General features: G+C 31.9%; 2 protein-coding genes across 2 annotated transcripts in view; one reads left to right on the top strand and one right to left on the bottom strand.

The window, feature by feature from the left end:
• Nucleotides 1-4859: 4859 nt before the first annotated feature.
• On the bottom strand, nucleotides 4860-7491 carry UBC32 (ubiquitin-conjugating enzyme 32). The gene is made up of 5 exons (XM_039039302.2): nucleotides 7201-7491; nucleotides 6344-6475; nucleotides 5964-6048; nucleotides 5627-5790; nucleotides 4860-5525 (listed from the first exon to the last, which is right to left on the bottom strand). Exons 1-5 carry the CDS (start codon nucleotides 7309-7311, stop codon nucleotides 5112-5114), a joined length of 906 nt encoding a protein of 301 aa, XP_038895230.1. The 5' UTR covers nucleotides 7312-7491; the 3' UTR covers nucleotides 4860-5111.
• A 16873-nt stretch (nucleotides 7492-24364) lies between these two features.
• Nucleotides 24365-25556, top strand: part of LOC120083899 (WD40/YVTN repeat and Bromo-WDR9-I-like domain-containing protein) — a 56219-nt gene continuing 55027 nt past the window's right edge. Inside the window, exon 1 of the mRNA XM_039039810.2 lies at nucleotides 24365-24786. The gene's annotated coding sequence lies outside the window, so the exon portion shown is untranslated. The remainder of the gene's footprint in view (nucleotides 24787-25556) is intronic.

The raw sequence follows: 25556 nt of genomic DNA, 5'->3' as shown, positions 1-25556 counted from the left end.
CTATAGGGCAAAACAGTAATTTTTAGGGTTGGCAACAGGATCGAGGTGGGGGAAGGGGATCCCCTATCCCCGGTCCCGTGGGGGAAATTCACCCCATTCCCCGTTTCCCCACGGGAAATCCCCTACCATATTCAATTTAGGGCTTTTTTTAGTTTTTTTAAGTTTGGGCTTGGCTTCTTGGACTTAGAGTTAGAAATTAGACATTTAATATTGGGCTTCAATCCAACACTATACATTATAAATATATATATATAAATAAATTATTTTATATATTATAAATATATATTTATAAAAATATAAATATATCAAATCGAGGTCGGGGATTAATCGAGGTCAGGGTCGGGGTCGAAGACGGGGCGAGGATACCGTCCCCATCCCCGGACGGGGCCCCAAAAATTTTTTCCGATTTGACCCCATCCCCGGTCAAACCGGGGATTCACTGCCCTGATCGAGGGAGCCCCCGCGGAAAATTTTGCCAACTCTAGTAATTTTGGCTTAGTTGTACTTATGAGCAATTTGTGAAGAGTCATCGCATAGTTGACTCGTTATATCCAATGGACACAAAAATAGTGTGAAGAGTGCAGGTGTCGGTCTTTATTGGGGTGTCCGACAGTTAATGGATGTTGAATAATTTAATTAAAATATTTTAATTAATTATTCAAGTACCATTGGAGCTTCAAGCTACATGTCTACGAGGTCTCATCTATAGCTCAACAGGGATTAAATGATAATCAATTTTGGATTAATTTGAATTGTTCAAATTAATTGAAGAAATTAATTATATGTGATATAATTAATTTAATTTAATTATATATGATATAATTACTATAATGTATTTGATACGTTATAATATAAAGTTTATTTGAGAGGAAATAAATATTTGAATATTGTTCAAATATTAATTATATGAATTTGATTCATATAATTAAATTTAATATAAATGAGATTTATATTAAATGTCATTGATAAGAGAATTAAAACTATAGATTATATTGTATATGATACAATATTAACCATTGATTATATGTGATATATATATATATATATATATATATATATATATATATATAATTATGAATTTAAGTGGAATATTTTCCTCCCCTTAATTCTTTCTTCTTCTCACGTTCAGTGGGGAGTGGGGAATGGGATGTGATCATCATTCCTTCTTCTACAGAGAGAAGTTTTGGGCAATGTAAAATTATTTGTACGTTTTTCCACAGAAATTTATCCCACACGAAATCTCTCTTTTACTCTCATCTTTTGTTTTTTTCTCCCTCACCAAAATTCCAAGAGTCCATAACTCATTAGATTCTCATCATAGAGAATATAAAGGACTCCAATTGGTAGTGCCCTATTGGTTTGCTTTTGTTCGTGATTTTGGTTCGAGAGATTTCGAAGAAAAGTTCTTCAAAGGTAAGGATTTCTCAACTTTTTTTCTCTCTCTCTCTTTTTTTTTTTTTTTTTAATGAGCATGTTGTAAAATATGTTGGTTATGCTTCTTCTTTTTTTGTTTTTTTTTTTTTTTTTTTTGTTATGTAAAACTTGTGTTCTGTTAGAATTGAAAATTAGGACAATTCCCTTATGTTGCGAACCTTCACTGGTTACTTGGTGATTTATTTGGACACTAAGAATGAGTATTTACAAGACACATGGAAACAAACATGAGGTGTAGAGGGGTGATATTTGGCTTTTTAACACTGAGAATGGATATCTATTTTACACATAATTTGTAATATTTATAATAGAAATATCTTTTATTATTATATTTTTTAAAATGTCTTTGAGTAATTGTAATGGATAGTACTTTTAGGTTAAATAATTCAGTGTATAGCCACATTTTTTAAAAATTGTAAATTTAACAAAATCTATCCGTAATAGACTTTATCAATGTTGATAAACTACTATTTGTGATATGGTCTACCACTAATAGACTTTGAGAGTTAGATCTAATTTTGCTTTGTAAATTCTTTTGTAAACGTTGTCCTATTTTTTTTAGTTTTATGAAAATACTTTTGCTATGAAAGTTATTTTTTTTATAAAAGGAAAATTTTAAGAGAAAATTATCGTTATTGAATTTTATTTATTTATTTACATGTCAAGTTATTGATTTCTCTCCTCCTCGTATTCCCACTAATCCACGAACAATTTGAGGATCCATAGTTGGAATTTTTTCAAGAGAAATGGTATTAAATGTCTAAATCGAGGGTGTTCTGGAAAATGTATATTTTAAATTGTTCTGAAAAATGTCTAAATTTAAAAAAAAGGTGTGCAGTCGTTAATGTATGTAGTCCAAATTGCCCTCTAACTATCGTGCTTCCTAGATTTGTGCGCTAATTTTTGGGTGGTTTGAAATCCCATTTTCATGGGGTTTTTTTAAAAAAAAAAATCTACAACATCTTTAAGATTTTATATTTTTAATTATTTAAACAAATAATATGTAGAAGAAATTGAAGGACGATGATCTTATTCTTAATCCACACGGCAATGGCTACATATCCAATTCTCCAGTTGGTCATGGTCTGGTCAAATTTGTCCAAAATCAAGCCAATGGTGGATAATCACCATTCTTCAAATGTTTTCTCTTTTGTTTAATATCTTCTCCGTTCCCTTACCAAAATGACTCTCCTCCATCGCCCCACTACTTCCTTCAAACAAAAATCTTGCCCTCAATTCAAGCGGTTGCGCCACCAACAACCTAGTGGTGTAAATCCGACACCGAAGCTGTGGTGACGGTCGGATTTTGAGCCGCAGGACAGTGAGATCTGACCAGTGACGACTTTAGTAGGAAGATAACCCACAAATGATTTGTGTATAGTCATTATATTTGACGATATCTCGAGTACACCTAGAGATGTTCAATTTTCCTACGAAAACGGGTGGGCCCCACCTCGAACGGGGTGGAGATTCCCCAACTAGGTGGGGAATGGAAGAGAGAGTGGGGAATGCATTCTTCGTCCCTGCCCCCGCCCCGTTTCCCGTCTCCGTTCCGATTATTGATTAACTTCTACATATTTATTTAGTATAGTTATCTAATGTTATTTAGTATATGTGTGAATAATTTGATTTACATTCATTTTTTTCTATTAAAAAAATTAATTAACTTTTTAGAATAAAATTTGAAGAATTTATTTTTAAATTCAAATTGTCATATAAAATTAACTATAATAAATAATTTAGTGATAAAGTTGATTATTTAATTAAAATTTGTTCACATTTACCAAAAAAAGTAACGGAGAAAAATTCTTTACTGAAAATTTTCGCCCTGATCCCCGTGGAAAATTTCATGAGGATGGAGAATGAAATGAAGAGTGGGGACAGGAATGGAGAATGGCATCCCGACTCCGCCCCGTGTACATCTCCAGTACACTTTCTATCAATGCTAACAATGGACAAACATCCCACACAAATAAGGTAAAAATAAATAAATAAATAAAACATGTGTGTTTGCTGTTTAATTCATGGGTTTGAGGGTTGTGAGATGACAGTGTAATAACGTGTACCTTATTTTCTAGAGTGTATGAATTATTATTCATTTGATCCTTGTCAATATTGGATTTATATCGTCGCCATGAAATGTGCAAATCTTATATTTATGGCTATATTATGGTATGTAGTTTTTTTTTTTTAATAAAGTTTTTTTTTTATTGATTTTGCTTATATTTGTTCGCAGACGTTGTATTTGTGCATAACTGTGTTTTGGTAGAGACCGTTTTTCGCTTCCATAAAAAAAATTATATATATAATTTAATGAATTGATTTTTCCATTAAATATTTCATTATTTTCCGTTATTTTGAATTATTAGCTTAGATTCTAATTTCTGTTATTGTCAGGAAGAGTATATCTATCCATAACTTCAAAATAATTACTGTGTATTCTAATTTTATATTGTACGTTTATGTATTTTTTGGATGAAAACTGCGTTTAGATCTTTCTAAAATTTCATTTTAAAACTAGATATTTGTTGTCCTCAATGATATAATCTTAAGGTACGTACAATCAAACATCACTATAACAATCCTATAATGTTTACAAACTCGAATAATAAAAATATATAAAAGGAATGAGAGAGACATGTATCAATATGAACTTGAACTCTATAATTATCACGAACTTCATCTCTTGATATTGAAAATTTAAGCTTTTATATAGTTCACATTTAATGTAAAAGAATGAAAGTGGTACGGACCCATTTGAGCCCATGATTAGAATTGATTAGAGCAAAAACGAGATGACAGGAGAAACATGCAGATTTTAACCCCTTAGGATATTAAAAAACTAAATTTACTATTTTAAGAAAAGGTTGTTTAGAGAACACATTTTAGAGGAAGATTTGTAAATACCCATACACCGTGTGTGTTCACCAAAGATTGTAGCATCTTGTCAAAATTAAAATATTTGTCAATATATCCTTGAATTGAAGAGTTCGATATTGATATTAAAGATTAATTGATATCTTCGATAAGTACCTACAAACCCTGAAAAATATCAATTAATCATTTGTAATTTTCAATATAAAAATATACACTAATGACTAGATCTGAAACCTAATTTAACGATTTAATTTTTCTACTTCAAATTTTGTTATGATTTTATTTCTGTCACGAAAATAAAATACAATGCCTATATCAATAAATAATAAAAATGGTGATAAATAATAAAATGGTCATTAGATTTAATTAGATTGTTGAAAATTTGAAAGTCTTGCAGGTTTATATTGTTGAAGAAAGAGATGTGGGTATGGGTGAATTGAGTAAAAAATATTGTGAATTCCCGAGAAGCAAACCTCGCTTATTAAATCAAAAGTTCACACAATTTAACTTGAGAAGAAAATCAAATAAACAATAAGAATAAACCAGTATAGCAAATAATACCTTGTACATAAAACAGACAACGAGGTAATGAAATGGTTTGTAGGCACACTCTTTGAGCCAAGCAATTTTGCTTATGTTATTATTTAACTACAAATAATGGAGACGGCGGCACCATAACACATAAGATCGCTTTTTTCTTTGTCGAATGATAAGCCAATTGAATTTACGCTAAAACTATTAATACACATTAAGACCCGTGTCTCATAGCAAAGCTATCAACCAACAAATATATCTGTAATCTAAGATTCATCCATGAAGACAGAACCATGAGCGCTTGCTTTCATGAACTTCTTCAGCAAAAGAACAACAATTGCAAGAGTGAGACCGATAGCAGCCCATGTGAACAACCGGTCATCAGCTGGTTTATGAACTCCCGTCTCTAGCCTCCGCTGCTCGGCCTGAGCGGGAGGGCGACTAGATGGCACCTCTCTTGCCACTCTCGCAACCACTTCTGGTCGGACTTCTGGTACTACTTCCTCAACGACCCTGTCATTTGCAGGTGGATTCTGCAGCTCTTCCCCAGAAGCTGCAAGTTCAGCAGGTTCAGAAGTTACCTGGACATCAGCCTCTTCATTGGTGGGTTTCTCCCCGGAGACATCTGAAGAACCCGATTGAGGGACAGGCGGCGCCTTACTCAGCATATATTCATGAATCTGTGATGTAGTAAAGAAGCTAATTACTTAAGAATATCATATCACATGTTGGAAATTCGGTACATTACTCGATAGCTTACAAAATATTGACAGAACTCTACCTCGTCAATTAGCTTTTGACGTTCAGGAGTACCAAATTTTGGGGGTGCTTCTCGAGATTTGATGGCCAATACTCGCCTTTCTTCCTTCTTGTAGTCCAGGGAACCAAGAGCGCCATTTGGGTTTGTGGGCATGAAAGCAATTAATGCAACCAATGCAGTACGCACTACAAACAGTAATCAACAGAAAAGGGGAAGTGGGAAAAAAGGAACGATGATCAGAGCGTGTGGAACTTGAAGCAACTAAATGAAAATGTAGAAACCAGACAATGGAAATCCTATAAGTTTAACATAACATGACATGACATGACAAGTTGAATAAAGGATGTGAAGAACGCACCACTCCATGATGGTTGCCAATGCTCTGGATGGTGATTTGATATGCTCAAACATATCTTCGTTTGGGTTTCAAAGCGACCATTCGGCTGAAAGAAAAGAATTGATATTGATCAGCTCTTCAATGAAGTATAAAATCACTTGTCAAAATACACAACAAAAGAAGTATGAAATTGTTATAATCATCTTAGTCATGTGTTCACTCCAAAACATTGCTTTTAATCATTCAAAGTGAATTTTGATAGTACGAAAATTGTGTTTTATGTTTAAAAGTGTATTGAATATGATTATAATGATTTATGACCATTTCAAAATCATAACCAAACATCCCAAGCCAAGAAGCGACAGAAAGGAAACAAGCATGAAGAGAGATTTATATCTTACGGTTAACAACATGAATGAAGGTGGCTTGAATGGATATTCTGCTGGCAATTGGATACGTCCATGATATATCCCACCCTCAAATTCACTATCACCAGGTCCGCGGATGGCAAATTGCCATTCAAATATATTCTCCTGAAAAAACAACATTAAGCCTCAAATTTAATAGAGATTTTTGGCAAAACCCTTAAATTCTATAAGGATTAAAAAACCAAAATTACGCGGATAAATACAAGAACTGATGTATTCGTCAAGAAAGCTTCCCATGGCTGCCTAACTCGTATTTTCTTTCTTTTTTCCCCTTGATCCGAAATGCAATGAGGACAATGCAATTATAAAAATCAAGACACATGAGAATAGAATAAGATGCATGCAGATTTATCCAGAAAAGGACTGAATGCACGCGTGTTTGTAGATTTAGTAATCAATTAAAACAGATTGATTATTAGCCTAACTAGAGAGCGAGAGTTTATTTAAAACAAAGGACTGCCCCAAATTTTCGAAGATTGTAAACTCGAAATTCGAATGAATGGCATAATAAAAATTTAATCAAAAGAAAAAAGAAGGTTAATAATTTTATATATCCATTTTTCTTCCTTTCTGAGCCCTAACGGAACATTCATATGCAAACAGTAGCAGACACGAGCAGGCAAGAAAAATTAAAGAACACCAAATTAAATAATCGATTTCCGTCCACACTTCCACATACATCATACCAGTTCAATAATTGTAGATGATCACAATGAATCAATTCATTCAACAAAGATGTCCAAACCATTAAAATGTAAAACCGACCAAACAAGAACAATACCCATTAGGGTAAATTTCAAAACAGAATTCGAAATTCAGAAGCAACAAACCTCAAGAGGAAGACTCATGAAATCGTCAGAAGGATTAGCCTGCATCTCCTTGACCTCCTGAAGGATCCTCTTCACCGCAGGGTTCTTTAGATTGTACTTATCCTCCGCCATAGCTTCGCAATTCAATCGCAGATCCGATCCAACTGCAACCACCACCCGATCACAGGACTACAATTATCTGATCGAAAAAGAAAAAGAAGCGACCCCCGGAACCAAACGAGAGGATTTGAATCGAAATCAAAGCCAAACCGTAGAGATGAATGGGGGTCGCAATTTATTGGCACGGAGGACGAACGAAATTGGGTATTAACGTGCCACGTCATTCTTTGCTTGTTTGTCGACGTGTCAATGAGTTATTGGTTTATAAAAAAGTAACTTTTGATATTTTTATGGTATTTTTCTGTGGTTAAACCTTAAATTAACAAACTACTCTCCGAAATTAGCTATCTACACCGTTCTTTTCAAATATAGAAAAATAAAATAAAATATATATAAATATAGTAAAATATTAGTGTGTGATTTGTATATTCGTATCTATCATTTATAGACTGTGACATTGTACTATATTTGAAAATATTTTCAATCTAAAATAATTTTCCCTATCTAAAATGTAAATTGTTTTTGGTGAAATTATAAATTCTCTCCAAATTTTAAAATTTGTTCATATAATCCACAATTTATGTTACGAGATACAAAATTAAAAATTTTAGAATGTTATCTATTACTCAAGGTAAAAAATCTACTTTATCAGTAGTTTGTTAAAAAAAACTTCTTAATACACTAATTATAGAATGAAGAATTGAACATAATGACCTCAAGTAAATATATGTCAAATACTAATTATTCGCTAAGTTTTTTTCAGTATAACAATGACGGAGTGGATGGAACACTTGTCAGTACCACTGAACTAAACTCACGTTGATTAATTTTCATTAACTACGTATTTACAAAATCTGTTAATTCTTTTTAAGTACCTATTAATAAGTTACCAATAAAAGAGAATGTAATTCTAATTTATATATCAAATATAATACATATACTAATCAAGCTCTACTTGAGTTGGCAATTTTGTGCCTTATTGTCGTTGATTTGGTAAGCACAATGTTTAGAGATATTTAACATTGAAAGTTATGGCTACTTATTTATAGAGATGAAAATGGCTTTATTTACGTCACACCATTTCTTTCTTCCATGTCTTTCATCTCATTTGCTTAGTTTTATGGTCCAACACTTCTTCAACTCTTTCTCTCCCTCCCTCCCTCCCTCCCTCCCTCCCTCCCTCCTTCCTTTTCCATTTCTTCTAAAATTACCAACAAAGTATGAGGAGCTCTCTCGTTTATAATAAACATGTTTAAATATTGGTATATGAAAGTTCACTTTTTAAGTTAAGTTTGAAAACTAATAAATTGGAAATATCTTGTACAAATACTTTCATTTTTATATTTGTCTAATTGATGACTTAATAATGCTAATTAAATTTAGACAGAACATTCTCAAAATATATATTGTAATTTGTATTAAACAAAATATATATTGATTATAAATGCACGTTTAGTTTGACAAATATATGTAATATGAATCTCTAACATGTAAAGTCATCTTTTGAATTTCAATAGTTTTCTTTTTTCTAAGAAGTAGTTTTAATCAATAGACTAAACACCACCGTTCGAAGTGATATCCTCAGTAATAGCAACCACTCAAAACATCTTAGTTCAAAATACCTTGTTGTCTTCCATAAAAGAAGGGCGTTCACTCAAAATAACAATCCCCTCTAAACAAATCAACCCCGAGCAACATGGTGCTTAGCCATATCATGGCAGTGATTGCAAAAACAATAAACTTGCCCAAAGTCTTGAGCTAACCCTTCACAATTTCATATACATCAATAAAGTCACGAGCTTCCCTAATCATTAGGTTAGTTACATCAAGGGTTTCTGAATCCACAATGATCGTTTTTCTCCTTGTTGAAGAGAATAATATAAATTGTCATAGATCCATTATAAACTACGTGAGCTTCAAGAACATTTGTACTTTGAAAAATGAAAATTCCATGTGCCCAAGGAGACTCCTTGGAGTCATAGAACCATCCATCCCAATCCTCATTAGTTGAGAGATTTGACTATCGAAAAGTTGTCGGGGCTTTCAATTGATCGAATGATATTTATATTCGTGATCTAACACTTCAACTACTAAGTAGTCTTAATGGCAAAACCGGTTGAACACGGGAAACCTTCAAATTTCTCCAATAAATGGTTTGCAGCCCGAGTGTAACTGGGCAAGGGGGTTTCAAAGTTGATTGATTTGCAAAAGAATAAATTGCAGAAATTAAAGATTTAATAGATTATATAAACATGTCTAGCTTGGGTTGTAACAAAGTTTTCCTTATTCAAAGTATTCGATCATTGAATTCTCATCATCAAAATTAAGTAATAGCTTACACCTAACCAATTCGATTTAGAAAAGCTAACTAAATTATCCTAAACAACTAACAAGGTGAACTCGAATGGATGAAAAGCATACAAATTTTAATTGTCCTAAATGTGTTAAGATCTAGGACATGTTAGGTGAAATATTTAATTTTCAAGCGCCTAAGTAAATATTTGTTTGATTCAATCATAAGTTAGTTAGAACAATACTCATCTAATTTGATTCGCAAGCTAACTAAACCTATTGTTTTTGGAATTAGCATACAATCAAGTGTCACGAATCATACATTAATCAAAGCAATGATTGTAAAATCTCCAAGCGTACGATAATACAATTATAATCTAAACAAGAACAGAATTGAACCAACAGTACAATATAGAATTTGGTTCAAAAACTAACAAATATATGAAAGTCGATAGCCCATAATTGACATCATGGACACCAAAGATTTGTTAGGTACATAGACAGATAAAAAAGATGGAGAAAACATAAAGAAATCGTCCTTGATTTGGCTGGAATCATAGAGATTTGATCTAGGCGGCAAAAAAAACTATTTATAGAAATTGTGATGGTGTCACGACGCTAGGGTGCAGCGTCGCGGTGCTGACGAAAATTTCACGCGTCGTGGCGCTCTAAGACAGTGCCACGACACTATGTGCTTTTGACAAATTTGGGTCATTCTGCCTTTTCGACACCGAGCATGGCGTCGTGCAAGTAGGGACAACACTTGTAATTCTTCATTCTTCCTTCCCGATTGATGCAATTTGGCTCCGTTTTAGTCATTTTTAGCTTCATGCCGTCTTTAACACCCGAGCTTATCTTTAATGTGCGTGAAACCTACAAAATAGCCATATAGACACATAAAATCTTGGAATAATCTTGACTTAAGTGGGACAAGATAGTACATTTTCATCGCTATCAAGATTCACTATAGAAAACGTCGAAAATTCAACTTCTATGAGATTTATCATATATTAAATTATAGTAAACTATAGAACTTTACTGAGTTGGAATTTTAGAAGTACAGAAATTTTCGGTCCTCTAAAATCGTAATAGAAATTTTCATCAACTGTCATTTACCAACAACTTGAACTTCTTTTTTGGAAGTTTTTTTTTAAAAAAAAATCTAGAAAGCAATATAGTCCAAATTAGAAGAGTTAGATGTATGTGTCAAATATATGTTTGGAATTACGAGCTTAAATTACAATTATATTTTTTAGAAAAATAACAAAACAACCAAACATTTTAATGATAAAGTGAGATAAGAAAGAAACAAATCATCTCAAACCTTATTAACTAAAAGTATCAAATTTGCAACTGGACTCAAAGTTTTATGACAAAAATATATATATATATATTTTTCCTCTTTTCAAAGTTTAATATATTTACACTTAGAATAAAATAATGTGGTTCTCCTAAAAATTGTCCTTCTCAATAAGAATAAAAATAAATTTTTTCTTAAAAAAATAAAGTAAAAATATGGATATATTGTAAAATATTAAGTAACTAATGTTATTATCATCTTGAATTTCCAAAAAAGTAAAACGATTAGAATTATCGCCTGTATTTCATGACAGAATAATAAATTACAAATGCAATTAAATGCGAAATTTAACAATCAATCGATTAAATTCAATCACTAAAAATACAATAAACACGAGGGTCGATAATAAAAAATAGTTGTAATTGTATCCTCAAATTTTGAATATTAATAAGTGAGTCCTTAGACTTATATAAATATTAAAATCCGACCTTCAAATTTTGCATAGAGAAATTGAAACATTTACGAAGGTTAAAATTAGGCCTATTAACTTTTAAACTGTAAGAAATTTGACCATTAAACATCTCATAATGAAAAACAAACTTTTAATTAGTTATTAAAATTAAACGCATACCTAATTTTACTGGGCGCTTGGTTCGGCGGGAAAAGGAAATCCAACACGAAGCAATATTGGTGTTGGGCTATTGAAGCCGAGAAGAAACATCATCAATTAAACAAACTGAATTTTTTTAAAAAAACGAAAAAAAAAAAAAGAAAAAAAAAAAGAGGTTTCAATGCATTGTTGATGAAGAAAGCCCATCACAACCAACTTTAATTTTTTAAATTTATTATTTAAGGGTCAAAATTCTACGTGTTTACAGAGTTAGGAGCCTAAATTTAACAATGTTATAAGTTCGATGGTTTAATTTTTACCCTTAAATATATGAGATTCCAATTTATATAATTATACAAATTTGAGATCCTAATTTTAACGTATGTATAAATTTGAGAGTTTTATAATTTAACATAAATATTACATAAGCAAGGATGAGAGGTTTATAATTTAACATAAATATTACATAAGCAAGGAGAGATTTTTAGATACTATTATTCTCTTAATATATATATATATACTATTATATTAAAAAGAACAAAAGGAGTTAACAAATATAGCTGGTCACATTCTCTTAATTACTTAAAACTATTATAAATATGTTAAATTAGGTGTAACGTAGCTTCTTTGTTCATTGGTCATGCATCACTTATCCATTATTACATGTATTGTTCATGTGTCTCAATATTACACACTATTAGTATCCATGTAATCTACCTCTTATTTGTCAAATTGTCTATATATAGTAGCATCTGGTGGGTTTTGAAAGACACACATTGGGAAAAATCCATGAAAACTAGATAAAGTTGATAATTTAGACCACATTTCTTATTTTATATTATGTTTAATTTATTTCAATATTTATTTATTTTATTATTATATTATATTTTATTGATATCCGTGATCCTGTTATGCTCCTCAAGTTCACAACACGTTATGAACACGAGCTCCATTGTTTTCCCTACTAAAGGTAAGTCCTAGAGATGTGTTGGTTTTTCCCTCTTCGTTATAATTAATAATTTTAATATTTATTTTGCATATTTAATATTTATTAAATTTTGAATATAAATACAATATTTTATGATGATGTTTCCATGACAAATCTCACGAAATTAGAATTTGTCGCCCTTGATATTAACGACAATAATTATTTGTCATAAGTGCTTGATGCCAAAATACACATGGATGCCATCAAAATGTGATCATTAGAAAATAATTTTTCTTCCTAAATCTTGTCGTAAATGGATGCACTTGAGGCTCCAAAAAATTAAAATCAATACGTTAGATAAGACATTTTTCTACATTTCGAATATACTCCTGCGGTATCAATGTCGAGAGAAATATTTTAAAAATATTTTACACTCATTTGATGTCTTCTCATGGTTGAATAAAATGACGAATTATCAATAAAAATCATGAATCTCGACCAATCGGGACGACATCATTCCCTGAAGTGAATGCTGCGAATTGTAATAATAATCACAATCAAGATTATGGTCATGGTCGAGGTCGAGGTCTGACCATGGCAGAGGAAGAAATTATTATTATTTTCGTGGTGGTCGTTCCAATCATTCAAATTTTAAAAGAACTACACAAAATGATACTCACAAAGGAAAAGATTCACAAGATAAGAGTTCATAAAGTGTTGAAAATAAATGTTTCCGATGCGGAATGACTGACATTGGTCACGTACCTGTCGTGCGTCAAAATACTTAGTTGATCACTACCAAGCATCCCTGAAGGAAAAGGAGAAAAATGTGGAAGCAAATTTTGCATATCAGGATAACGACATATTTGACCCATCTCATATGAAAACTTTGGATGTGGCGAACTTCTTTGAATCCCCTGAAGAGAAAATTGACAGAATTGATGGAACATCAAGTGTTTTCTTTGACTTTGAATTACATAGACTTAATATTGTAATTTTTTTTTATTCATCTCCATGTTCCCCCTTCCCCCCAGTAGATGTTAACATTTGTATGTTTCAAATGTTGTTTTGCTATTGTAATTATTTTATTTTATCGAAGAGGTCTGAATCATTTTCATATGTCAGGTGACTAAAAAATAAATAAAAAAGATCTAGATAGGGCAACTACACATATAATACTTACAAGTAGAAATATTTTTCTAAACTGACAACGTTGAAAGTAAAAGTCAATACAATATCAAATTATGCAATAATTGAAGGGTTTGGAAAAGCAAACATTATTTTGCCTAAAAGAACAAAATTTACAATTGACAATGCATTGTCTAGTCAATCAAAGAAAAATCTACTTAGTTTAAAGGTATACATTGCAATGGTTATCATATTGAAATTGATAGAAATAATAATATGGAGTATCTTTAAATAAAATATATTGTCTCATAGGAAAAACACATATTGAAATAGTTGTCTACTTTATCTTTTGGATTATATTATACTTATGTACGAATAATTGAAACATATGCAATAATAAACTTGAAGTTCATGAATCCGGACATATTTATAATTTAGCATGACCGGTTGGGTCATCCAAGATCTATAATGATGAAGAAAATTATTAAGAATTCAAATAGACACCCATTGAAGATATTCTTCAATCTAATGAATTATCATGTGATGTTTGCTCTCAAGAAAAATTGATAATTAAACCATTACCAGCAAAAGTGGGGACTAAATCACCTATATTTTTAGAACGAATCTACTATGATATGTGGATCCATTAACCCACCAAGTGGACTATTTAGATATTTTACAGTATTAATATACGTATCAAGCAAATGGTTGCATGTGTGCTTATTATCAAGTCAAAATCTTGCATTTGCAAGATTACTTGCTTTGATAATTAAGTTGAGAATACAATTTATTGATTATACGATTAAGATCATTCGTCTTGATAATGTTGATGAATTTACATACCAAACTTTTGATAATTATTGTATGTCAATTGGGATAAGTGTTAAACATCCTGTAGCTCATGTTCATACACAAAAATGGTTTAGCAAAATCATTCATAAATCGTTTGTAGTTAATTGCCAAGTCATTGCTTATGAGAGCTACGCTTTCTATGTATGAGGACAGGCTATTTTACATGCAGTGTCACTTGTATGCATTAGACCAGTGTCTTATCATAAGCACTCGCATTATATTTAGCTTATGGTCATGAGTCATATATTTCCCATATGAGGATTTTTGGATGTGTCGTATATGTTCTAATTGTTCCACCACAATGTACTAAGATGGGTCCTCAAATGAGATTAAGAATATATGTTGGATATGATTCCCCATCAATTATTAAATATCTTTAACCCTTCGACGGATGATGTACTTACTGTACGATTTATTGATTGTCATTTAACGAGACAAAATTTCCAACATTAGGGGGATAAATTAAGAAATTGAAAAAAGAAATTACATGAAATGCATCATTCTTGTGGGAATATAAAGAATACATGCACAGCGAAAGTAATGATTGATAACGTTCTAATTACAATAAAAACAATAATAAGCATGTAAAAAGGGTAGAAAATACAACCTTTGAAGACTCCACTGTAGACTTCCTCTCCCGAGCTCGATCAACGCCACCAAACGGAAAATTCTCGCTATTCTCCGGTTAAATAACACGGTGGTGGGACTGTTATGTTGGTGAAAATAAGGGAATTTCACTATAGAAAGAAATAGAGTAAAGGAGACGTGAGGTAGAAGAGTTTAGGTCAACAGTTGTGGAAGTATTAGTCTCGCAAATTTAAAAACCAAAGCCATTTATAGAGAAAACACATGCAAAATCCCATTTTGCATATCTTCCACCTCAAACTCCACTAGCATGTAATCTCTCGATGTCAAGTTTGGGAAATGACACTTCAAAGTCCACTTAGTTAGTGCGAAAATCCAACCATTGGATTTTTCCACTAACTAATGTTTTTATCAAGAAAATGAAATACAATTTTCAAATTTTGGAAATTATTTAATCAAAAGAATTTCAATTAAATAAAATAAATAAATTTAATATCATATATTAAACTGTCTCTGATACATAGCTTTGATTAATCACATTAATCAAGTTTAAAAAACACTTTCATGTTAATGATCAATTATACTCTACAAAATAATAAATAAATAAATAAATTATTTAATTGTAAATTATATCTCGTATAAAATATAATTTCCAAATTTTGGAAATTATTCAATCAAAACAATTTCAATTAAATTAAATAAATAAATTTAATATCATATATTAAATTGTCTTTGACACCTAGCTTTGATCAAGTTTAAAAACACTTTAATGCTAATGATCAAGTATACTCTGAAAATAAATAAATTATTAATAAATTATTTAATTGTAAATTATATCTCATATAAAATACAAATTTTCCTAAAACTCGAATTTGAACATTTCAAATTCTTATTTCACGTAGTTCTTCAATTTTGTCTGTAGTGAGCTAGCAAGGAGACCTGATGGACCTACAGATCATAGGCTTCAACGATCCGAGACTAATCGGTCAAACTCTTTAACCTAGTCAATCAACATTCGTTAACTAACAGTACTATCCATTATAGCATGTAGTTGCACTCCCCCCACTATAGATATATTATGTGTCTATTTGATATAACCATGATAAGTAAGTCAACCCTTCACAAGTTATTCGTAATAATGACTGGGTCAAAAGTTGTTTTACCCCCCAGATTACATTTTGTTAAGTCCCACTGATCCTCTAATGAACAATTGGTTTGTGATCCAATCACTAAACTGAGTCCCTCTCGGGCCAATGAGAGGGTGGGGCCCCTTGTTCAAGACTCGGAGTTAGAACTTAAGGAAGCAACCTCTCTATTATCCCTAAAAGCGGGTAGAAGTGAATTCCGTCTTGCACCCTATGTCCTCAACTATCTACCCACTTTTACCCCTGAAATGGGAGGCTTATTTAGCCAACGCTATTGAGACAACCCTCACCCATGCAAATCTAAGGATAATCCCGAATAAACAAAAGTTCATAGTTAGCTCAGGATTAAGGTCAAGTTACCTAGGTCATCGCTTTGAAATAGAGTCTTAAACAGTAAACAACATTATAAAGTAAGAGTGACTTAATTATTGGTTCAATCTTATGTAAACTCATTGCATAGGACACCCTCGCTCCTCATGTCAATACATGAACGAATAAATATCACTTCGTTTGTAGCACTTTACAAAAAATTGTAACAACTACAAAGTGGGCCGCATCAGATAGTGTTACCAGACTAAGGTACCCAGTCTTATTCGTATACTATAGACCATTTTGGTTATTTACTGAACTTGATCCACTCTTATGTCTCAATATAAAGTTCATGTATTTATATAATAGTCATGGGTCTTTAGTTGATTGGATTTAGACTTTACAAGTGCAACTCACATATTCAATAGCAGTTTTATTGAATAAACGCCAATAACATATTTATTGATAATAGAATATGTTTAACATTACAAACTGTGAGTTTTAGGACATACAACCCAACAGTTATTGTTTCATTTAGATCCTCATACAGATCAATATGAACTTGAAGTTCAGAAGACATTCATTTGCAAAATATAGCAAATCAATTACTATATGCATTTATAAATGTAAACACAGTAACTAAGACACATATACCAGCTGCAAATGTTCCATAAAAAATTGATATCCAAATACAGCAAGTTATTACTAATGAGTCTAGAACACGTCAGAAGCATGGTAGACCTGTGGGTTTCAATGATAAAAATCCTCAAAAAAAGAAAAATAATCAATAGTAAAAAAGACTTGGTTGGGAATATAAATATCCATGAAGAAATCCTTGACATGACTAGTGAGGAAGGTGAAATGCCTAAAGATAATAATGAGATTTCATTAAGCTACGTTCTGACAGGAAAAATATGGAACCGAACTCATGTGATTATTGACAACAGCAATCTTCACTGGCACAAGGATCTCCTCACAGCAACCTCCACTACCTGTGTAGGGAGAACACCGGTTGACTTTTAACGGCAAACGCGTATAATGTTGCTCTTAATGTTATATCTGAAAATGAGGATTATGAACCAAAATCTATTGAAGAATGTTGACATGGAAAAGATTGACTTCGTTAAGCAATCCGGGCAGAATTAAACTCACTTTCAAAATGTCGAGTTTTTAAACCAGTAGTTCGAAAACCAAAATGTGTCGAACCTATGGGATACAAATGGGTATTTATGAGAAAAAGAAACTAGAATAATGAGGTCATAAGATATAAAGCAAGACTAGTTCACACGGGGTTTTTTCACAAATACCTGATATTGATTGTGAGGAGACGTATTATCCAGTGGTAGATGCAATTACACTAAGATATTTAATTGACCTAATTATGCATGAACGTCTAGACATGCATCTCATGGATGCAGTCACAGTAAATTTGTATGGATCTCTTGATAATGATATCTATATGAGAATCTCATAAGAATTTAGAGTACTTGAAACATATAAATCAAATTTTCGGGAATTATATTTAATAAAGTTACAGAGATCGCTATATGGATTGAAACAATCATGATGAACGTGGTACAATCGCCTTAGTGGATATTTGTTGAAAGAAGGATATCAAAATATTCCAATATTTCTATGTGTTTTTATAAAGAAATCACGACCATGATTTACTATTATAATTGTATATGTTGATGATTTAAATATAATTGGAATACCTAAAGAGCTTTCAAAGGCAATAGAATATCTTAAGAAAAAACTTGGGATGAAATATCTAAAAAAAAAACAAAATTATGCCTTGGCTTACAAATTGAGCATTTAGCATATGGGATATCCGTTCATTGATCAACTTATATAGGAAAAATTTTAAAAGGATTTTATATGGACAAAGCACATCCATCGAACGTTCTGATAGCTTGTAGAAATATAAGCTATTGCAGCCTTTTACTTAGAATGATGAGGGTTGATGAGCAGAACATACGTTGATATTACTAAGAATTCATGTGAAACAATGAACTTGCATTGATTTACACTAAAAAAATCATGCTAACCCCATATCATACGTTATCCTGCGTCAAAGTGTCTATTTTGTTGTTATAGCAAGAGTCGATTGAATGCGTTGATCTCACTGAATAAAAGTTAGTCGCATGCACTACTGCATCTATAGAATGATAACCATGATAGAAGTATGATTGGAAAGAGTGGGTGGAATGTGTTGTTCTTTTTGAAGAATGAATATGAACGTATACCTCGGGATATATGAGCTACTCAGCAGACCTTCTAAAAAGCAGTCAGACCATGATGCAACGCTGACATTCTCACTACCGCGTCAGTAATGGCGGTGATTCAGAGCAGGATTATCAAAGTTGTCAGCATTGACTCTATAAATAGAGCCTTGAAACCAATATTCAAGCATTCAGGACTTCTGTTTTGGGCATATTCCTGTGATCACAGACGATAGCATGAATAAGAATTTCTCTGAGAGTTATTCATTTCCACAACTTCTTCCGATTGATGACCAGAGCTTTGCTGGAGATAGAGCTCGAGAGGGAATACTCCATCGCCCATCCCTTGCCCCACCGGCAGCCTTGACACATATCTTATGGAAGCAAAATCCACCTCTCTCTTCTCACCTTGTATTATGGCTTAAGACATTAATACACTTTGCAATCAATGCATCTATTTAGTTCCTTCAATATCATTTTCATTAACCTCTTTTATTTGATCGTATTTTTCTTTCACTGTCATGAGCTAAGTGTAGATAGCAAGAGTTATCACATACTCAATCATGCGTCATAGAGATATGATACATGGAGTGGACCATCGAGAGGTGTGCGGCGCGCGAGTGTGGAGATTCAATCCTGTTTGCTTAGCCTGAGGTTATCGCAAGGCCTATATATGATATCGTAGAAACAAGTTGCTATAACCAACTGCCTGATAGGGTAAGTAGTTGTAGAATTCACCAAGCAAAGTATATTATGTGTTCGGAATCGATATCGTTAATTCGACTCTAAACCGAAACAAAAGAAAATTTGTAAATACCAAACTATTCCTATCACTACTAAAGCGTAACAACAGTGGTAAGTCTGCGTCGATCTGCAAAGAAGCGCGATTGGTTTCTTTAAGTTAATTTTCTTACTAGAGCGATAAATTGGGAGGGGGTGGAAGAGATAAATACGTGAAATTGAAAGAAACGGGTAAATATAATCTAGGATAAGAGTCTATCTAATTTCTAGAACAAGAGAGAGTTTCTATGCAATTTCTTTCATTAGGCATCAATTAATTACACTGCATCTGTCAACCCCTCAACCTATTAGAAAATCTAATAGTAGCCAATTTTGATAAAAATTCAAATCAGCCCTAATTCAGTTTAAAACTTGTCCTTCTTAACGACAAACAAGTTAAAACTAAAAAGCATTAAAAAATGGTTCAATTGTTGAGACATACTATAAGCAGAAAAGTCATATATTATAGCATGATTTATTTGGAAAATATTATATTAGGGCATACATATATTAGGTCATAAAAAGTCTAGGCTTCACACATGCGATCCTAATACATGCAACTTAATCAATCAATATTGCATAGGCTATAATGATTTTGCAAACAATAATTTCAAAAAATTAATTTGTTGAAAAAATTTGTCGAAACTCTATTAATATTAAAACGAATCCATCCAAATAATTCACAAGAGTTCAGTTAAATTAAGTAGAAAACCTGCAATAAATTAAATATAAGGCTCTTGATAGAAATTACCTCTCAATTCATAGACAAATCAAGAAAGAACCTCCAATCGATCGATTACAACCCAAAATAAAAAGCAAAACTAACCTAAGGATACTAAAAATTGAAGGAAATAGAAGAAGAAGGAAGTCTAACTTCGGCCTCCATCAAATTGGCCTCCTAAGTTCAGCATTCACCTCCAAGAATCAGCATAAATTGACCTAGGGCCGAGGATAAGTATATATAGAGATCAACGCAGCATTGCAACACTTGGAATATCGTTTCAACGCTGATGCGGCTGAACGAAAGCGTCAGGCAAGAAGTCCAACACTCACTTGCGTGTGTGCCTCATTACTTATCTGCCAATCGTCACAGCGTCACAATGATTTAAAGAAGCATTGCAACGCTGATGCTTTTGTCTTCGAGCGTTGAAGTTAAAGCGTTGAGGTGCATTGGAACGCTGGCGATGATTAAACTCTGGAGCGTCATGATACTTGGAGTAGCGTTGCGATGCTGAGTCCACTGCCAAATACTCGCTACTTGCTGCTCGACGACTTGATACTCGTTCACTCGTAAGAATTCAATGGTATTTTGATAATTTAAGCTTATTTGAAGCTCGAATGTTCCAATCAACTCCAAATTGCTTTAAATTAACCTTGTTCTTTGCCAAGTGATTAATTCTACCTCTTGATTGCTCGATACCTACAAAATAGAAAAACAAACACATAAAATCCATTAACGAGCCCGAATTAAGCTAGGAATAATAACTCTTTTTGAGAGTTATCAATGCTCAACGCAACATCAATCGTGCGTTATGGAGATATGACTCATGTAGCCGATCACCGAGAGGTGTGTGATGCGTAAGTGTGGCGAGCTGGGATTGTCCTTGCGACCGAACTTAAGGACTTGATGATGTCTCCTCCCCAACCCTACTTCTCCATGCATTTTATTACGCATTAACAGTTGTCGCATCTCTACCGATTCTCATAGTTAAACTTCAATTGTTCAGTATGTTTAACTAAAAGTAGGAGTAACGCATGGTTAATAAGCTTATTTCTTTTTAGTTTTATTCTCCGCCTCAAACATATTACTTTACATTCATCTTTTTGTTGCAAGCCCCCATATTCAATCTCTGATCATCGCGAGAAACTTGCGATCTCATTATACTTGATGAGAAAGCAAGAAAACTCGTGACATGAACGCATGATCATCGCATACCCTTCAGATCATCGCATGACCATTAACACATATTAACAAAACAATGTATCCTCAACATATTCCAATGGAAGTTTGTTCACTAGATGTGAGGAAAGATATGTTTCGACCTTGAAATGATAATGAAGAACTACTTGGTCTTAAAGTACCATATCTTAGTGCAATCGGTGCACTTATGTATCTTGATAATAATACAATATCGAATTTTGCATTTTCAGTAAATTTATTAGCAAGATATAGTTCTTCTCCAACAAAAAGATATTGAAACGACGTTAAGCATATATTTTGTTATCTCCGAGGAACGATCGACATGAGTTTGTTTTATTCAAACAAATTAAATTTTAATCTAAGTGATTGTGCAAAATTTGGATATTTATCTGATCCACACAAAGCTAGATCACCAACAGGTTATTTGTTCACATATGGAGAGACTGCTATATCATGGCGATTAATGAAACATACCATGACAACCACTTCCTTAAATCATGTTTAAATTCTTGCAATTCCGAGGTTAGTCGATAATGTGTATGGCTAAGATCAATGACTCTATACATTCGTAGAACATGTGAATTGTATTCTAGTAAAAATCTTCCAACTATATTAATACAACATGCATATCTCAAATCAAATGAGGATATATTAAAGGATATTGAACAAAACATATTTCACAAAAGCTTTTCTACATCATTGTGCAATAAATTCATTTGAAGGAAGACTTATATACAAACTCATTACCAACCGTGACGTTTGAGAAATTGGTGCATAACATTGGAATGCGACAACTTAAAGATCTCAAGTGATGTTTTAATGAGGGGGTAAATATACTCTATTCTTTTTAAGAGTATCATATTATATAGTGTAATGTAGATATCAATTATCAATATCCATTGGCCATGCGTCATTTATCTATTACCCCATGTATTGTCCAGGTGTCTCAAGTTTACACACTAGTTAGTGTCCATGTAATCTACCTTCTACTTGTCAAATTGCCTATATATAGTGGTACTTGGTGGATTTTGGAAGACACATAGTGGGTAATTTTCATGAAAATTGGAGAAAGTGGAGAATTTAGAGAAATTTCTTATTTTATATATTGTTAATTTAATTTATTTTGTTTATTTATATATCATATTTAATTTATTTTAATATTATATTTTATTGGTATCGATACTCCTATTGTGTTCCAAGTTCACAACAAAAACTTATTTAAAAGTTAAAAAACTTTATCGTCTTTTGAAATGAAATGTATAAGTATATATATATATATATTTGAGAAACCTATTAAGATTTTAAACGTGAGAATATGACATCGTATATTTAGAAAAATATAAGCACAAGACGAACTCGATAGAAAAATTAAATGTTAAAAATAAAATATGTGCGTTATCATTCTCAGATAACACTATCTAATGATTTGTATAATAAATCCAAAATTCAAAGTAAGGAAAACGGCCAAAATACCACACAAATTTTTATGTTGTTAGAACACTATTCGTCTATTTATGTATTTCGAAAAGATTTATACCGTGCCTTTTAATCTTTTATAATTTATAAATAATCACTACTCCCAAAGGCCAAAAGCAAAAGCTTGCCTAAAAATTCCTAACTACATTAGGGACATAAATCGTTTATTTTACGATGCGAACCACAATCGAGATATTTAGGTCTTGTTTGATAAGTTTTTAGTTTTTATTTTTTAAAATTAAACCTATAATATCTATCTTTTTTATCTTGATTTACACATTTTTTAAGTAATATGATTGAATTTTTAGTCAAATTTAAAAAATAAAAACAAATTTTTGAAAGATTTTTTTTTAGTTCTCAAAATTTGACTGAAATTTCTATACAATTGATGAAAAGTAGATAATAAGAAATAAATTTGGATGTGGAAATAGTGTTCATAGACTTAATATTAAAAAAAAAAAATAATTACCAAACATGATCTTAAAAATTAGTAAATTATTATATGCAATGGTACAAGATATTTCAGAAAAAAAGACTTAGTTGTGCGTTATTAACTTGAAAGTGAAATGTACCACTTTTGTTTAAAACATCAATATATTATATTTAAACTCAATAATTAATCCCTCGAATTCAATTAAAAAAATTGTATCTGTTTGGTAGAGAATCTGAAAATAAGAGATAAGATGAAATCAAATTTATATTTCACGATTTCAGATTTGTGTTTGATGTCGACATTCATAAATTGAATTATAATTTAAACAATCACAAACTAGTAATAGTCACTTACTAAATATTAGTTGACAATAAACTATTATTAATTTATTTATGAACATGATTTTATGTTAAAAAATTGTATAATTATTATTTTGTAATATTATATAATTTATATGGTAGAGACTATTTAAAATTATTTAACTAATCATACAAACTATGAAGCTATTATCAAACCATATGAATTAAATTCTAAATTTTAAAACCATATGAACTAACTTCTAATTTTATCAAAACCATGGGACCAAATTTAAAATTTAACATAATTTATAATATACTATATAATACTTATTTTAATTTTTAAAATATTAATTTGGGTTTATAACATGACATAGTATATAATTTTGCATTTTAAATCTTAAAATTCAAATTCTAAATACAATCAAAACATAAAACTATTGTTTTAATCAAAACATAAAAATATTATTTTAAAATTTACATTGTTGATCATAGAATTCGAAAACAATTTTATTCTATCTATTAAACAAATGAATCTTCAAACATGAAACAAAATTCAGATTACGAACCAAACATACCATAAATATTTTATGTTTAAATCAGTAATTGATTCCCCAGACTGGATTCCAAAAAAAAAAAATAAATAAAGAAAAATCCCCCGAACTCCGGACGGCGTCGTTTGCTGTACATGAGTAAAACGACGTCGGAGTAGGCGATGGTTTTTTCTTTTTGTTGTTTTTTTAAATAAAACTTTTTACTATTCAATAAAATATTATTGTCAATTAAGTTGGCGAGAAGGCGTTGTTCTAAACATCAAAACGCTTCGTTCCATTCTCTACTCTTCTCTCAATTTCCATTTTATTCGTCTCGCTGTTTTTGTATTGCTCTTCTTCCTGTAGACTGAAGGGAAAAAAGGGCAAAAAAAAGAAAAAGAAAAAGAAAAAGAAAAAGAAAATAGAAGAAGAATGAACTCTCACAGAAATTCCCAATGAAAATTTCGGAGCTCCCTCCAACAATCTAAACCTATAATTTCCGTTCTCGGCCACACTCTATAGTTTTCATTCTATCCCATTCTTCGATATCTCATCACTGCAATTATTTATTGAGTTTCTTGATCCATATCCAGCACAGTCTTCCAATCTCAGAAGCTAAAGATGCAGTTGTCCACCGTACAAGTTTTGGGGGGAATTTGCAGCTAACTCCATTGAAGGTACTTATTAAATGGTAGTCTTTTTGGGTGTTCGTAAATATTTTGGATATTGGGTAGGGCTTGTCTATTTTGTGGGTATGTTTTTTAAATTTGGTATGATGAAATTGTGTATGTTACTTTTTTTTTTAGTCAAATTGTCCTGTGGGAGTTTCAATGAAACTGAATTAGAGTTTATGGAACGGAACAGAGATGCATAATGGATTTTGAGAGGTCGGGATTTCATAGGTGCAGAAAAGAATTTCTTAGTTTCTGTGACTCACCATCTGGATGAATTCTGTGAATCCTTCAGTTCAGTTGGTCTGGGTTTTGGTTCACTCCGATTGTTACTTTGGTATGCGGTTCTTTGTGGCTTAGGGTCCGGATATAATTCACGTTCATTTTGGCTTTGTTGTTCCTTGTACACTCTGTGAAATTTATGAGCATTCAGCAGTGTTAGACTATAGCTGCATTAGTGCTACTGCTAACTGCATTAGTGCCACTCTCTCTCTCTCTCTCTCTCTCTCTCTCTTTCTTTCAATCACACACACACACACAGACATCTGTCCATTGTCCGAGACGATTCACACACAGACATCTGCCCATTGTCCGAGATGATTTTCTCTTCAAGAGCTTTGAATTGGCTTTGATCAATTGGGAGAGAACTGGAGGACATGGCTCGAGAGGGGTACTTTTTTCTTAACTTACTCCACATAGTATGCCTGGAGAGTAATGGCTTGAGGGTAATGTTTTCTTCTCCAAATTTTTTTCATTGGTTTGCTTGGTGGGACATA

The sequence above is a fragment of the Benincasa hispida genome, chromosome 1 (genome assembly GCF_027475165.1).
Source record: "Benincasa hispida cultivar pf3 chromosome 1, pf3_genome.v1.1, whole genome shotgun sequence".
Lineage (NCBI taxonomy): Eukaryota > Viridiplantae > Streptophyta > Magnoliopsida > Cucurbitales > Cucurbitaceae > Benincasa > Benincasa hispida.
The sequence above is the reverse complement of the archived record's forward strand: the minus strand, read 5'-3'. Positions and strand labels throughout refer to the sequence as shown.

Bases quoted from the DNA above. Each gene is read 5' to 3' on its own strand.
- UBC32 (XM_039039302.2), bottom strand. From the start codon at position 7,311: ATGGCGGAGGATAAGTACAATCTAAAGAACCCTGCGGTGAAGAGGATC. The intron at 6,476-7,200 runs GTTTGTTGCTTC...TTGTTTTTTCAG, and splicing joins TCATGAGTCTTCCTCTTGAG to GAGAATATATTTGAATGGCA. The intron at 6,049-6,343 runs GTAAGATATAAA...CTTTTCTTTCAG, and splicing joins CTTCATTCATGTTGTTAACC to CCGAATGGTCGCTTTGAAAC.